A 16,877-nucleotide genomic window follows, 5' to 3' on the forward strand; every position below is an offset into this window, starting at 1 on the left:
TCAGCCTGCAAAACCCTCCAGAACAAGCAGAAGCTCTGCAGGGAGCAGGAGGTCTCTGGAAGGTTCTGCACGCCCCTGTCCCTGGCAGCAGGACCAGTCCGGGGGACCCGGAGCACAACCGTCAGCAGTCCCAGCCCCGTACCTGTCACATGACAGCGAGCAGCCCAGCAGGGTTGTGACCACCTCCTCGCTGTACTGGTTGCCCAGCACGACAAGGGCCTTGAGCAGCTGCTGCTGGGCCAGCGGCTCGCTGATGGAGTCCAGGTTGTGGTAGATGCTCGTCACAGCCTCCGACACCTGGAAGAGAAACGGGGAGATGGGAGCCTTGGCTTCCTCGTGCTCCTATTGATCTGGGGTGTCAGGGACCTGCCCTACCTGACAGCCATCTGCCCTCCCACATCCTCTTCTCCAGCTCCAGGCCTAGAACACAGGGCCAATTCCCGGCCTATCGATTCATAGACTGCAAGACCACAAGCGGCCATGGAGATCACCTAGACTGACCCCCCGCATTGCACAGGACCTGCCCCCCAGTAATGCCGAGCGCCCAGAGACAGAGTCTCCCACGGATGGGCTCCCCCAGCAGGCTGTTCTCACTGCAGCTCTTACCCTCTCCAAGCTTGGGCTGGGGACCCACAGGATCACATGCAGCATGTGCCTGGCCGCCACCGAGTCATGGACGCTGGTGTCTCTCATTCCCTCGATAGCAGTGAGGAGGAAGTCCATGCGCTCGGATGGGTTGAAGTACTTCCCAAACATCTGAAACAAACCTGCCAGTGAAACCCCTTTTGCTGCCCAGTGCGGTTCCAGTCGGACCGAGCAGCCAGGACTGGCCCAGCCAGGAGTGCAGGCAAAGCCCGCTCTGCCGGGACAGGGCTGGGTTACTGCACCTGGGACGCACAGTACCCAGCCAGCAATCAGGAGCTGTCGTGCACGGCACAGGCCAGCGTGGCAGTGCACGGGGGCACAATACTGCACAGCACGGATACACTCTCTAGTGCTCAGCAGGGGCTGGCACTGGTGTGTGGACGCAATGATGCCTTGGAGAGCATTAATCTCTGGGGAAGCTGCCACCACACCTGACAAGGAGCTGGGATCAGGTTTGGATGAGACCCAGTGCATCTTGGGATGTGGCATGGAGGGAGGCATATTGGCCCGCAATAGTAGAAGCCTTGCCAGCAGATTGAGGGAAGTGATTATTCCCCTCTATTCGGCACTGGTGAGGTCACATCTGGCCCCCCACAAGAGAAAGGATGTGGACAAATCGGAGAGAGTCCAGCAGAGGGTAACGAAAATGATTAGCGGGCTGAAGCACATGAATTATGAGGAGAGACTGAGGGAAGTGGGCTTACTTAGTCTGCAGAAGAGCAGAGTGAGGGGGGATTTGATAGCAGCCTTCAACTACCTGTAGGGGGGCTCCAAAGAGGATGGAGCTCGGCTGTTCTCAGTGGTGGCATGTGACAGAACAAGCATCAGTGGTCTCAAGTTGCAGTGGGAGAGGTCCAGATTGGATATGAGGAAACACTATTTCACTAGGAGGGTGGTGAAGCACTGGAAAGGGTTACCTAGGGAGGTGGGGAATCTCCATCCTTCGAGATTTTTAAGGTCAGGCTTGACAAAGCCCTGGCTGGGATGATTTAGTTGGGGTTGGTCCTGCTATGAGAAGGGGGTTGGATTAGATACCTCCTGAGGTCTATGATTCTATGAGGTGGAGTGGGCCATAGGCAGGGCTCCGGCCCAGCTGGATGGGGTCAGTCACACGCCTGGGTCTGTCCCTTCCCCCTGACTCCTAGGGTGTTAGGGTGTAGGGTTCTCTCTCCTGATAACTCTGGGCACAACAATCGCAGGAAGCATTGACGGTAGTTACCATGGCGATATTGCTGGTGTTGGTGAACCAGGTGACCCAGAAGCTGTTCTCCGCTCGCCACTCCCTGAAGACCTGCAGATACTCTGCACTCTGCTTTGCCAGCGTCGTGCCTGAACCAGGGAGGGGAAACAGACAGCAGGCAATATAAATCAGAGGTTAGCTTTGGAAACGGGAATTTTGCAAGGAAGTTTAGAGACAAGTACATCTAAGAAACATACCGTAAATTCAGGCCAATAAACTCCCCCACCCCCCAACAAAACTAAACAAACTAACCCCCCTGGAAGAGTAAAAATAAACCAGGCAGAAGTGCAGCAGCAGTGTGAGGCTCTCCAGTTGATTGCACTGAACGCAGCATGTAGGATTCCCAGCCCTGTGGGCGGGAAGCACATCTGGGCATTTGGCCCAAGGAGCTACTGCCCTCGGAGACCAGGAGGCCAGAGGATCTGAACTGGTGGAGCCAAGGGAGACAGCGAGGTACATAGAGGAGACTTTTAGGGATGCAGTAGCGTGGTCCCACCCCCAGTCTGACAGCCTCTGTGCTGCTGAGGAGGGTGAAAGTTTCTGGGAAGGAGAACATCGAGCTGGAGCAGAGGGAGACGATCCCATAGTTGGGACCCACCTGCCAGATGAAGTCAGGATATCTTCTCACACTGAGGCTGCCCCTCCTGAGGCGGGAAGCCCAGTTACAAAGAAAAGCCAGGTAATAGTAATGGGGGATTCAATCAATAGACATATAAGAAGGTGGATTTGTGATGAGTGGGAGAACCGCATGGTAAATTGCCTGCCTGGTGCAAAGGTTGCAGCTCTCACGAGACATCCAAACAAACTTACGTGCAGTGCTGTGGTATGTAAGCTAATGTTTAAATCGGCCTCTGTACGAGATAGTGAATGTGACAGTGAATTTTATAAAAGTTTCCAGATGTGATCCCTGGCAAGCCTGACTTCAGTATCAGGCAAATTGTTGAAATGATAGGAAAGAACAGAATTATCAGACACATAGGTGAACACAATTTGTTGGGGCAGAGTCAACATGGCTTTTGGAAAGGGAAATCATGCCTCACCAATCTACTAGAATTCTCTGAAGGGGGTCAACAAGAATGTGGAGAAGGGTGATCCAGTGGATATACTGTACTTGGACTTTCAGAAAGCCTTTGACAGGGTCCCTCACCAAAGGCTCTTTACCAAAGTAAGCTGTCATGGGATAAGAGGGAAGGTTCTCTCATGGGTCAGTGGTTAAAAGATAGGAAGCAAACAACAGGACTAAATGGTCAGTTTTCACAGTGGAGAGAGGTAAAGAGCGGGGCACCCCAAGGATCTGTGTTGACACCAGTCTAGTTCAACATAGTCATCAATGATCCAGAAAAAGGGGTAACCAGTGAGGTAGCAAAATTTGCAGATGATACAAAATGACTCAAGATAGTTAAATCCAAAGCAGACTGCGAAGAGCTACAAAGGGACCTCACAAAACTGGGGGACTGGGCAACAAAATGGCAGATGACATTCAATATAGATAAATGCAAACTGGACACCACAATCCCAACTATACATACACAATTATGGGGTTTAAATTACCACTCAAGAAAGAGATTTCAGAGTCATCGTAAAGAGTTCTCCGAAAACATCCACTCACCGTGCAGTGGCAGTTAAAAAAGCCAACAGAATGTTGGGAACCATTAGGAAAGGGATAGATAATAAACCAGAAAAATGTCATAATGCCTCGATACAAATCCAATGTGCGCCCTCACACCTTGAATACTGCGTGTAGTTCTGGTCGCCCCATCTCAAAACAGATGTACCAGAATTGTAAAAGGTGCAGAGAAGGGCGACAAAAATGATGAGGGGTATGGAAGAGCTTCCATATGAGGAAAGATTAAAAAGACTGGGAACAAGTCTACACTTAAACCACTCTATCGCCATAGCTGCACCGGCGCTGTAGCGTTGAAGAGAAGATGGTCCTCTGCCAACAAGCTCTTAATCCACCTCCCGGAGAGGCGCTAGCTATGTCAGTGGGAGGGGTGCTTCTGCCAACAGGGGTGTGGATTTTTCACAGCCCTGAGCAATAGAGTGATAACAATATAGGTCTACAGTGTAGACCTGGGACCATTTAGTTTAGAAAAGAGCTGACTAAGGGGGGATATGACAGAGGTCTATAAAATCATGACTGGTGTGGAGAAAGTGAATAGGGAAGTGTTATTTACCCCTGCACATAACACGGGAACTAGGGGTCACTTTCTGAAATTAATAGGCAGCAAGTTAAAAGCAAAGAAAAGAAGGTATCTCTGCACACAATGCACAGGCAACCTGTGGAAATTGTTGCCGTGGGATGTTGTGAAGCCTAAAAGTATAATTGGGTTCAAGATAATTAGGCCATGCAACCCCAGACTCCGCATGACCCTAAACCTCTGACTACCAGAAGTTGGGACTGGATGAGAGGGGATGGATCACTCAAAATTTCCCTTTTCAGTTCATTCTCTCTGAAGCATGAGGCACTGGCCATTATCAGAAGACACAATACTGGGCTAGATGAACTGATCTGAGTCAGTATGTCCATTCTTATGTGAGTTATGAAGAGTAGAATACGGACAGGGGAAGCTAAAGACATCAGGGGAAACTCCATGGCTTGAAGGAATATGGATACTAAAGAGGTTTTTTTAAAAAAGTGTATTAGGAACAAAAGAAATCCTAGCAACGGTGTAGGCTCATTACTAGATGGAGACTGTTTAAAAGGATGCAGAAAAGGCAGAAGTGTTCAATAAATATGTTTCCCATGTTTGGAAACCCCATGTCAATGTATTTAGGAAGGACAAGGGTCTCCAGTGCTCTTACGTTTTTGCCACAGCATGAAGGCGTAGAGGTGGTGAAGTCCCTCCATAGCCGATCGGCAGATCTCCTGCTCCTGCTCAGCACTGCACAGGGTGAGACAGCCCACCAGCTGGCCCAGGACTCTGAACTCCTCCACTCCCTGACGGAGAGAGGGAGCAAGGGGAGTCACTCGCCCCTGCAGGCCCAGTGCAGCATGTCCCCCTGGCATTACACTAGCAAGGGTCTAGAACCGGGGGAGGCAGAGCCCAGCGCAGAGAGGCTGGGGACAATGAGAGCAGGAGAAGCCATGGGGCCCATCACCAGGGACTGAGGGAAGCTCAGCAGGGACGGGAAGTCTGGGTAGCAAAGTCAGCAAACGTTGCCCTCGAGTGGGGACCTGGGTAAGGAATGAACTAACGTCCAGTCTCCATCTCAAGGGCAAGCTCCTAATCCCAGCCCCTTCTCCCATCCCCCTCCCTCCACTGACCTCAGGTCCAGGAGCGTGAGGTCACCTTGGACTCCTCTTCTCTGCATTCCACCTCTCTCACTCCATCCTGGAGCTCCCCACAACCCCCACTTTCTGCGCCGCACCCAGCCTGCCGGCTCTCTCCTGCCGGCTCTCTCCTGCAGCCTTGTCCTCTAGCCTCCCCCTCCTGCCAGACCTTCCCTTGCCCCTCCTGCAGCCCCTGCGCTTGCTCCCTGCTCTTCCCCACGTCGCACCAAGCCCCTTGCCCTCCTCTCCTGGGGTCTGCACGACCTCCCCTGACCCACTCCCCATTGCTCTGGCTCCTTTGGCCCCTCCCATCCCTTTCACTGTGTCCTCTCCCACCTCCCTCCTTCTATTCTGCTGCCCCAGCCTCTGGGGGCATATCATGCAAGCGCCCCCCTCCAGCTGCTGGCGGGGAGACCCTGCCACAGGGGGGATGGAGCAGCTGGAGCAGCTCAATGGCCCTGAGCACCCAAAGCAGGGGGTGTTCATCTGGCAGCCTGGCAGGAGCTGATGCCAAAGCATCCCGGGGGCAACTGAGAAAGGGGGTGAAGAGACACCTGGGTTCAGATGGTGCTCTCAGGGCGATCCTGTGTAAATCCGCTGACCCTGCAGAGCAGACTTTGGTCCTAGGGGAACAGCGGGGAGAGTCCTTGGAGATAGAATTATGGGGCTCCACCCAAGGCCCACTGGAGTCAGAGGACAGACCTGTCCACATCAGGGCTCATTAGGTTGGACTCCGACCGAGGATCTTGCTGAGTCACTATTCCAGGCCCAGGTTTTCCCTGCCAGGGAGCGCTGCACCGTGAGGCTGCTCAGTGCAGTTAGGAGACGGCCAGAGTCACAGCCTGCTCACCTTGAATTTGTGTTGACCGGAGATGAATTTGGTCAGCCAGGTGATTCTTCCCACTGCCCTCAGCCGCACATGCACCTCCTTGGATGCGGTCCAGGGGAGCAGGACCTGAGAGAAACAGATTGAGACAAATTGAGAAGGAGAAGGACCAAAAAATAGCACAAGCACATAGAGTGAAAATCAGAAAGGCTTTGGCAAAAATGAGTTCTAACTGGCAAGGGACATAAAAGGCAATCAGAAGCAGCTCTGTAAATGCATTAGGAGAAAGACAAAGGAAAGTGTTCAGAATGAGCTTGCCAAATTGGAGAGTTGGTCTGAAGTCAACAAGATGAAATTCAGTCAAAACCAATGTGACGTAACGCACTTAGGAAGGAAAAATCAAATGCATAAAAAGAAAGTGGGGGATGACCGGCTAGGTGGCAGGACTGCAGAAAAGGATCTGGGGGTTATCGTGAATCTCACACTGAATAGGAATCAAGAGTGTGATGCTGTTATGAAAGAGGGAAATGTCATTCTGAGGTGTATTAGCTTGGAGCACTGTGTCCAGTTCTTGGCACCCCGCTTTAAGAAAGATGTGAACAAACTGGGGCCCGTCCAGAGGACAGCAACAAAAATGATCAGCGGTTTAGAAAACCTGACCTATGAAGAAAGGGTGAACGACTTGGGCATGTTTCGTCTTGAGAAGACAGAGGGGGCACCTCCTAACACTCTTCAAATATGTTAAGGGCTGTTTCACAGAGGATGGTGACTAATTGTTCTCCACGTCCCCTGAAGGTAGGACAAGAAGTAATGGGCTTAATCTGCAGCAAGGGAGATTGAGGTTAAATATTCGGAAAAAGTCTGAGGGTGGCTAAGCACTGGAACAGGTGACCTAGGGCAGTGGTGGACTCCCCATCATGGACGTTTTAAAAAAAACAGGCTGAACAAACACTCCTCAGGGACGGTCGAGGAATGTTTGGCCCTGCCTCAGTGCAGAGGGTGGAGTAGATGACCTCTTGAGATCCCTTCCAGCCCTGCACTTCTGTGATTCCCTCTTCCCAAGCTCTGGGATCGAGAAGACCGAATATCTGCCGAGGACATTTCCCTCTTTTTGGAGCACAAACCACCCACAGAATCGACTTCCTGTGGCCCCAGAACTAGAACGTTGGGGGAATCTAGCTCTGGGCTCTGGCCAGTATGGTGAACACAGATGAATCCCGGGGTCAGATGAGGCTCAGTGGAGAACACGGCAGATCCCACACTCCTGCACCCCCACCCAATGCAGAGGTTTTTCATATATAGCGGGGGCACTTGGTCCTCCAGCCCAAGAACCTTTATATAGAACGTACTCTGAGGAGCAGAAGGCACGGGGGTGTCCCATGCTTGGGATTAAATGAAGCCTTGGTCCCAGAGCCCCACCCCCGCTACAGGACTCATCCCCTTCCTGCCCCCATGCCTCCACACCTCCATGATGTTTTGCAGCACCCCAAGGTTGGGCTTCTCATCCTCGCACACCAAGGCCTTCAGCAGCTCATCCATGGTGTTCAGAGTCTGCGTGCAGAGCAGAGGAGAAACCACAGCAAGTGGCGTTACCCAGCTAGGCGACGAACCAATGCCCTGGCATGTGACACGCCCCAGGCCATGGCAGCCCCTGCTATTCCAGCTCACCCACTCACTTGTACCCGCAGGGGACCGACTGCAAACTCCTCCTGGCAACAGGACCCCACCCGCTTTTGTTGTCCCCAGGGAGGCCACTGCACACAGTCGAACGCATGAGAAGAGTCAGGAAGGACTCCGCATTTGAGGGGGAGGGGAGATTTCCAGCCAAGCTTCACTTCCCCTGGCCTGTGTGCATCTCAAGCAGCCGATCTCAGGCCTGTGCTCCCAGCCATGCACTGGGGATGAATGTGCTTGTGAAGGGAGTGTCTGTTCCCCACTAATTGCCGGTGCCTGTGAAGGATAAATGCCTACTACTGCTACCCTATGAGGGAGTTACTCCTTTATCTGTGGCGGTGTGGCTTGTGCTTTGGTACTGCAGGTCCTGAGCTGAAGCACTGCCAAGGAGCTGTGATCATTACACTCTTATGCCAGCGCCAGGTAACCCAGGGGGCAGGGACATGAGCGACTTGCAGGATTCCCCCTCGGTTTGGGGCAGCTCCTCATGGCTAGTTTGGGGCTTACGTTGTTGTATAGAGCAGCCTCCACGCCCTGGTTGGTCTCTGCTGGAGGCAGGGAGAAGACGCTGGAGAAGCAGACGGTGAGCAGGCTGGATAGCTCCATTCCCCGCAGCAGTGGCTTCACTTTGCTAAGAGAAGAGACACGCGCGGATTGGAGGGCTGAGGCGAGACTGATGCACTGATGTTGGCCTCAGGCTCCCAGGACATGATGGGCAGGCTTCTGGGAAGCTGAGAGCAGGGCGCCAGCGGCACTGAGAGAGAGCCCCCTCTGGCGCAGGCTGTGCCACGTGCCAGGGCTCAGCCTGCCCAGCCTCTGAGCCACAGGGAGTCGCTGAGCTGCCGGTGGGATGCAGCTGGCACAGCTGGCGGTGACTCCGGTGGCTCCGCTCCGGCAGTGCCCAACTGCCCCTCTCCCCCCGGAGCCATCGCCTGCGGGTCCCAGAGGGGACCGGTCCAACCCCCTCGCTCCCTCCCCACATCTTCACACGGCCACTTGGAGAGGTCGCCAGGCACCGAAGGATCCTCCACCACCAACCCACGGGTGCCACGTGCCCGGGGGAATGGGAAGACGGGGGAGGAGCAGAGGGGGCAATGCCCTGGAGAACTGGCCACGCCAAGAGGCTGGCGTGTCTGGCTGCACACAGCACTAGCTGGGGCTGCGCGGGCAGGCCGGGTACCTCAGCTCCATGATGGCGAGCATCGCTTGCTGACGCACCCCGCTGGTCAGGGAGTCGACGGACTCAAGATCAATCAGCTCCTGGGGAGATAATGTGGGGAAGTGCCAGCCGGGCTCCGAGCTCCCGTAAGGCTCCGACTGGGGAGCAAAGCGCAGGGCCTGCAACACGTGGCCTCGGCAGACAGGTCGTCCTGCTGTGGGCTTGACGGTGTGCAGGGCTCCAGCTGGGGAGCGCAGTGCAGGGCCTGTGGTCAGTGCCCCAGCGTCACGCACCAGTGCACTGCAAAGGCTCCATCAGCATTAGCACCCAGGGACTCCACCTGAGATCAGGCTCCTTGTGCCAGGTGCTGCACACACATGGTGAGAGCCAGTCCCTGCCCCAGAGAACTCACGAGCTAACTGGACGAGACAAGGCATGGGAGGGAAACTGAGGCACAGAGGGGGAAGTGCTTTGCCCAAAGGTCTCACTGAGGAACTGAGCCCCAGCCCACTGGACCACCCACCAGCACACGTTGTCCCACGTTCAGGGAAGGGAGGTAAGCTCCGGAAAGCTTTCTGCAGCGCCGCAGAGCAAAGACTTTCCAAATCTACGGAGCAGATTTGTTGCTAGTTCCCTAGTGGGCACTGACTGCGGAGTGTTGGGGCTCTGTGCAGGGAGACTGGTGTATACAGAGCGACCTGGTGACTTGGGAAGCTGGGTGCAAGGGAAATACCTATGTTTCAATACAGTGACATGTTCAGGAACAAAGAACGCAGGCCACACTCACAGCATGGGGTCTCTAACCTGGGAAACGGTGACTCTGGAAAAGACTTGGCAGTCATGGTAATCAGGTGCACAGGAGCGCCCAGTGCGAGGCTGGGGCCAAAAGGGCTTATGCCATCCTGGGCTGTGCAAACAGGGCAATCTCCAGTTGTTAGAGAGGTTATTTTCCCTCGGTATTTGGCAGTGGTGCGACCTCTGCTGGGATCCTCTGTCCAGGTCTGGTGCCCACAATTCAAGGAGAATGTTGATAAATTGGAGAGGGGTCAGAGAAGAGCCACAAGAGTGACTGAAGGACTGGGAAACATGCCTTATAGTGAGAGACTCCAGAAATCAATCAGTTCAGCTTCACAAAGAGAAGGTTACAGGGTGCCTTGATGATAGTCTGTAAGTACCTAGACAGGGAGCAAATGCTTGATAATGGGCTCTTCAGTCTAACAGACAAACGTCCAACACGATCCAGCGATTGGCAGTTGAAGGTAGACAAATCTGCAGAGCTCTCCAGGCCAATCACTAAACCCGCCAAGTAACATAGCCCGAGTGTGTGTTTTACTCACCTTTATCTTCTCCACAAGGAGGGCTTTGCAGAGAAAAGCTGCCAGGTTTTGTTCTGGGTGCCTCGTGAGGGCGGCCCTGCTGATGGTGATGACACGATCCAAGAATTCAAGTTTCTTGGCCTCCTCCTATGCCCCGCAGAGATTAGACAAAAACAGGAAGGTTAGCGTGGAAAGGAGCTGCCAGTGGGAGAGATGTCAGAAAGCTTCCCCCCAGCGCTGCTCAGGCTTTGATATGCTGAAGGCCAGAAGGCCATTCATCTCCCAACAGGAGAGACTATGTGGGGAGGGCAGGGCAGCTCTGTGTGAAACCAGACCAGAGAGGGAGCAGATCTCACGGGGTAGGTGTCCAAAGAGGAACTGCAACATGGGGGCTAAGCATCCAGACAGTCTTACTGGGGGGCTTGCTAGAGTGGGAGGAACATCTGGGTGTGACACCCTGATACCCCAATATTCGCCACGGTCATATAATTAGGATATGTTTGGTACCAAGTATGTCTTGTAAGGTATCAGTCTAAAAGTCTTTATCTGCTAGACATTAATGTCTCATTGGATTGCATGTGCTATCGTTGTATGTGACGTTCTGAAGTTGAGCTGTGTATGTGTTCCTGAAAAACACTGTGAGGTTCAAAACAGCCTTTCAGGTAGAACAGCAAAAAAGCCAAACACTGGCTCCTGGAGGAAATGCACAAGCATTAGGGCTACCCCAGGAACTGTGTGCAACAGAAACCTCCCCGAGATAACGTGACAGAACGGGACCTGTTGGATCCAGGTCACAGCAAAAGAGTTATCCAGCAGGTGGGAAGAGAAGATAAAAGAGGAACAATAAAATCGCAGGGGGGACGGGACGGGACCTCAGACTCCCTGCAATAAGATACCTGGAAACACCTGAGAGACAAAGATTGAACCATGAGAAGTGATGGTCCTAGGCTAGAGAGAGAAACCTGGGAAATCCAAGCTGCAAAACCAAGGCAGCTTCTGCCTTAAGAATCTGCCAACCTGTTTATCACTCGGGGAGAATTTGCTAATGGATATCCTATCTATCTGGTGTATAAAGCTTCGTTTGTGTGTTTTCTTTATTTACTAGGGTAATCTGCTTTGTTCTGTTTGCTATCTCTTCTAACCGCTTAAAATCTACCTCTTGTAGTTAATCATCTTGTTTCTTGTTTATACCACAACCCAGTTTGTAGTATAAATTAGTAACTGGGAGGAGGGGCAAAGAGTTGTTCATACCTCTCTCGACATCGAGGGAGGGGGCGAATGTCATAAAACCTTTGGGTCCGTACTCCAAAGGAGGTGGGCACCAGAGAACTGGGACAAGGCCCTTCAGCTGAGTCTTCCCAGAGCTGATCTCAGTGTCTGTGTCTTTCTGCAGCTGGGTGTGGCTGTCACGGAGTCCCTGGGCGATGCTCTGGAACTGCTCCCCATGAAGCCAGTCAGGACTCTGGGGCAGTCGCCTTTCTGTGAGCAGACTGTCTTCAGGACACACAGCTCACACAGCTTCCACCTTCCTGGGTCTGACCTCGGAGCATTCAGCATCCTCTGCCTCTCCGTGTGCTTCCCCCAGCGAGTCCGCTCAGGCGGTGCTCCTGGGGAAGCCAGAGGGTCCTGCACCCCAACTTCGCAGTCAGACGTGACTCTCAGCCAGCCAGTAAAACAGAAGGTTTATTAGACGACAGGAACATGGTCTAAAACAGAGCTTGCAGGTGCAGAGAACGGGACCCCTCAGCTGGGTCCATTCTGGGGGGCAGTGAGCCAGATAACCACGTCTGCACTTCACTCCATGTCCCAGCCAGCCCCAAACTGAAACTCCCTCCAGCCCCTCCTCCTCTGGGCTTTGTTCCTTTCCCGGGCCAGGAGGGCACCTGATTCCTTTGTTCTCCAACCCTTCAGCTTTCACCTTGCAGGGGGGGAAGGGCCCAGGCCATCAGTTGCCAGGAAACAGGGTGTCGGCCATTCTCTGTGTCCAGACCCCTGCACACACCTGCCCTCTAGGGCTCTGCAATGATCATACACCCTTACCCCATCACCTAGATACTTAAGAACTGCATAGGGGAAACTGAGGCACCCCCACAATATTCGGAGGAAACATTAAGAACAGGCCCACTTCGTCACATCTCTCCCCCCTTCGAGATCGAACTGAGCGGGGTCACTTTTCCCGGTGACCTGGGGAAGTTCGAAGCCACCAATGTTCCCATGGATGCCCCAGCATCTCTCCCATTCCTTGGTAGGAGTTACACCAGGCCCTTCCAGTTTCACGCCCTCCCTTAGGTCGGGGGTGGTCGATAGCACTAGCAGGCTGCATGTGGGAAGGTTTCTGCAGCCCATGCCCTTTGGCCACCCCAAAACCCCAGGGGGTCAAACTGGGATTGGGTTTTCTCCCAGAGCTCCAGTCTGGAGGGCTGCAATTCGGGCTCTCTTGGTCAAGGGCCCCCATCTTGACCTGGGCGACATACTGTTCACTTACAGAACTAGCATGGAGACATCCCTTTCTCAACAACCTTGTCTCCCCAACAAGCTGGCCAAACACAGCCACTTGGTTATAGGACGGTATACCTTTCTTAACAGCTTTCACTCCATCTGAGACCTTCTCAAAGCTCTCCACACTGGATCTTTCAACAGCAAAGTCAGTGGATCCATTCACAACAGAAAATTTCTGGCTGTTAGGAACTGAAACTTTCTTGATTAAATCACTTTCACACCCTTCAGTTGCAGTAAACTGCTTGCAAAGACTCCATGAGGATTCCTTTCCCAAGGGCTTTTCTATGCAACAATTCACCCCTCCCAGAAATTCTGCTCTTACCCTCTTTACCTAGGGCTTGCTCTAGGGGAACACTTTCCTGAGCAACTACAGACTCTTTCTGGGTCTCCCTTACATCCAGAATCACCTCTGGCCCATCAGGCGGATTCCTACACAATCCCCTTTCAGGCAAACTTACAGACTTCCTAGATAAAAGGTTAGAAGCCTTCTCCTTCCCTTTGCCACACACAAGTTCAGGAATCTTTTCCTCCTTGCTACAGGTTTCCACACCCTCAGTAGGTAACACAATCACACACCTTCATGCTCTCCTTGTGCCCTGGCTAGGATCTCACCCTGATTAGACAGAGTTGCTCCACCCTTTCCAACAACACACTAGCAACAGGCAAAATACAAGCACCAGAATTGTCTGGTCTCTGGGATTTTACATAGACCCTAACTGGATGCGACCTAGTTACAGGGCCATTCTCCCGAGCAGACAGAAACTTAGGACCCTTCCCTTCCTGGACTTTAGCTGAATCCAGAACCAGCTCTGAGACAACTGCACGACCCTCAACCATCACAGGCTGAAAGGCCCCTTCTGTCTGCTCCACAGACCAAGAAGAGCCGGACACACTTCCTCCTTTACCAGACACACAGGTTGGGATCTCTTTCCCCTTGTCCCAGCACACAAGGCTGGTCACAGACAACTGCTTGGAGATCAGGGTAGCTCCCTCCATAGGCAAGTCAATACCCCTGACAGACAGAGACCCATTTCCTTCACTGTCCCAATTCTCCACCCAGCTAACAGGTAAGGTCCAGGGACACTCATCTTCCACTCTCCTCGCCTTCCCACCCTGCTGACTAGACACAGCCATCAGCTCACAAGGCTGCCTAGGCTCATCCAAACTTTCCTTACCAAGCACCTTGCCACTCCCCACAGATCCCCTGCCCTGCCTGTGTCTCCCCCCACTCAGCTGGGGTCTCAGCTCCCACTGTGCTCAGCGCTGCCCTTGCTGTCCCAGTGGGGGCAGGCCACTGCTTTCCTCAATGCATCAGAGCCAGCGAGAGTCCCCAGTCTGGTGTGCAAGGGGGCAGGGAGCATCTCTCTGTCCCACCCAGCCCCAGGGGTCTGGTTACAGGCAGGCAGGTAGCCTGAGCCTAGCGGCTCCTCCCTGCTGCCAGCCAGGTCATCTGCATTTTCACTGACCATTTCCCTCTCCACCGATTGGTTCCCTGGATTCAAATTCAAACCCTTGGCAGTTACAGGAACAGGGCCTGGATCCTGTCCCAAAGAGACACAGTCACCCCACAACAGGGTCTCGCAGCTGGTGTCCTGGAGCACCCCAACGACCAGCCAGCCCCACCCCTCCTGGGTCTGCACGGGGATCTGGGCCATAGGCAGGGCGAGGGGCTTCGTCCCTGGGACCCTCACCCAGCTCACACAGCCCCTCAGCATCTGAGGCTGCACCACCCGGGGCCTGACACCAGTTCTCTCTGTCCCAGGATCTCGCCACCCCAGGAATGTCTCCCCATTGACCATCCCCTTCCGCTCCCACTGGGGGTCCGAGGGGCCTGGCCCCAGGAAACTCCACACAGACATATAGGTCAGGAGTGGGAGCGTGTCCACCTCCCCACCCATCTGGCTGATGGAGTCTGTGGCCTTGGGACCCAGCAAGGGAGCTAGACACCGGGGCTTTTCCGCAGGGTCCCCCTGGTTCAAATCGCCAGCCTGCTCAAAGGCAGTGAGGTGGGCATCCACACACCCCCCCTCCTTAACTAGGGGCAGCAATTTAGTCTCGAGGTTCCCTGCGGAACTGGCCCCCCGGGGTCTATCCCCACTCACCCTGGGGAGGTCCCCTAGGCCTCTCCGCTCCCCCACCGCCAGTTCATGCTGCTGCTGCTTCTGCAGCTCTTTCTCGGGCTCTCGCTGTCTCCCACGGTCCTCTTGCTCTCTCGGACTCAGCTCCAATCCCGTCCCTCTCGATCCCCCGATGGGGAACCCGATCGTGAAGACCCTCGTCTGGTCAGGGACAGGAGTCTTGGGGATGCCTGGCTCCCACTCCAGCTGCTCCCAGATCCTGCTATAGCCCCAGTTGGGGTCAGGAATCTGTTCCTTAGAGCGGTCATCCTCCTCCAGCTGCACGATTAACTCTGCTTTGGTGAACTTTCCAAAGTCAACCCTCTCTTTCTGCACAGGGTTACAATGTCCTTCTTAAGGAGACAGTGACAGGCCGCCACTCCGCTCTTCCCAAGTTGTTGTGGACTCACAGGCCCGTGTGTTCTCAGCTCCCCACGGTTTCCAGGGAGAACCCCTAGTGTGCCAGCCCTTCTCAAGGTCACCACCTCTTTGCCAGGGTCGAGCTGCAGACTCCTCCGCCCCTTGGACTGCTCGCTGCAATCCCCAGGGGAACCCTGTTACTGCAAAAGTCCTTCTCTCTCCCCGGGCCAAGCTGCAGGCTCCTCCGCCCCTGAGACTGCTCACTGCAGTCCCCAGGGGGACCCCATTACTGCACAGTCCTTCTCGCTGGTCACACACTCCCAGGGGTTAACTGCCCCCCGAAACCGCTCCTCTCTGAGCCTTCAGCACGTCTGGTCCTCGTCAATCCCCCTGCGTGTTACTGCTCCCCAGTCACTTACTGCAGGAAGCGCCGTCCACGGGGTACAGTACATCCCACCGCTGCCACCAGTTGTCACGGAGTCCCTGGGCGATGCTCTGGAACTGCTCCCCATGAAGCCAGTCAGGACTCTGGGGCAGTCGCCTTTCTGTGAGCAGACTGTCTTCAGGACACACAGCTCACACAGCTTCCACCTTCCTGGGTCTGACCTCGGAGCATTCAGCATCCTCTGCCTCTCCGTGTGCTTCCCCCAGCGAGTCCGCTCAGGCGGTGCTCCTGGGGAAGCCAGAGGGTCCTGCACCCCAACTTCGCAGTCAGACGTGACTCTCAGCCAGCCAGTAAAACAGAAGGTTTATTAGACGACAGGAACATGGTCTAAAACAGAGCTTGCAGGTGCAGAGAACGGGACCCCTCAGCTGGGTCCATTCTGGGGGGCAGTGAGCCAGATAACCACGTCTGCACTTCACTCCATGTCCCAGCCAGCCCCAAACTGAAACTCCCTCCAGCCCCTCCTCCTCTGGGCTTTGTTCCTTTCCCGGGCCAGGAGGGCACCTGATTCCTTTGTTCTCCAACCCTTCAGCTTTCACCTTGCAGGGGGGGAAGGGCCCAGGCCATCAGTTGCCAGGAAACAGGGTGTCGGCCATTCTCTGTGTCCAGACCCCTGCACACACCTGCCCTCTAGGGCTCTGCAATGATCATACACCCTTACCCCATCACCTAGATACTTAAGAACTGCATAGGGGAAACTGAGGCACCCCCACAATATTCGGAGGAAACATTAAGAACAGGCCCACTTCGTCACAGTGGCCCTGCCTGTGTGTATGGCTGGAAGAGGCTTGTGAGCCGAACCCAACAAGACAAGGTAACGGGGGCCCAGGCTGGCAGAACAGGCGGGCTCAGTGATAAGCCAGTACATCAGATGGCACCTCAAAGGGGGGCAACCCATCATGCTGGGGACTGGCCAAATCCAGTGGGCAAGGGGCATGGTGGGTGCCTTTTGTAACTCAAGAGAGGATGTTTTTAAGATGCTCTAGTTTAAACAGGAATTATTTGGGGGCAGGTCTCTGGCCTGTGTTATACAGGAGGTCACAGTGGTCCCGTCTGGCCTTAGAATCCATGCCTCATCCGGAGAAGGACGGATACTGCATGTGGACAGGGCAGTAGCTGAGAGATCAGAGGAGGGCTCTTGGTACCTGTTCATTGCCCTTGAGAAAGGTGTTGATGTAGTCTAGGGTCTCTTTCTCCTGCGAGTCTGGCCCCATAAAACAGGAGGCATTCCCAGGTGATGGTGAATCTGATCAAAGACAGAGCAGTGGTAATACCTGGGGCTGCCAAGCTGCAGGCTGGGTGACAGAGATCTTAGCAGAAAC

The 16,877-nt window shown here is 54.2% G+C and overlaps 1 protein-coding gene across 1 annotated transcript in view; it reads right to left on the reverse strand.

Annotated features, from left to right (window-relative positions):
• The window catches only part of LOC142069914 (uncharacterized), a 28,652-nt gene that overhangs the window by 9,690 nt on the left and 2,085 nt on the right, over positions 1–16,877 (reverse strand). The window contains exons 2-10 of the mRNA XM_075122675.1: positions 16,701–16,801; positions 10,156–10,281; positions 8,840–8,976; positions 8,167–8,290; positions 7,450–7,536; positions 6,010–6,114; positions 4,691–4,826; positions 607–767; positions 143–297 (exon numbers count right to left, since the gene is read on the reverse strand). Coding sequence (XP_074978776.1) covers positions 143–297; positions 607–767; positions 4,691–4,826; positions 6,010–6,114; positions 7,450–7,536; positions 8,167–8,290; positions 8,840–8,976; positions 10,156–10,281; positions 16,701–16,801 — 1,132 coding nt within the window. The remainder of the gene's footprint in view (positions 1–142; positions 298–606; positions 768–4,690; positions 4,827–6,009; positions 6,115–7,449; positions 7,537–8,166; positions 8,291–8,839; positions 8,977–10,155; positions 10,282–16,700; positions 16,802–16,877) is intronic.

The sequence above is a fragment of the Caretta caretta genome, chromosome 23 (assembly GCF_965140235.1).
Source record: "Caretta caretta isolate rCarCar2 chromosome 23, rCarCar1.hap1, whole genome shotgun sequence".
Taxonomy (NCBI): Eukaryota; Metazoa; Chordata; order Testudines; family Cheloniidae; genus Caretta; species Caretta caretta.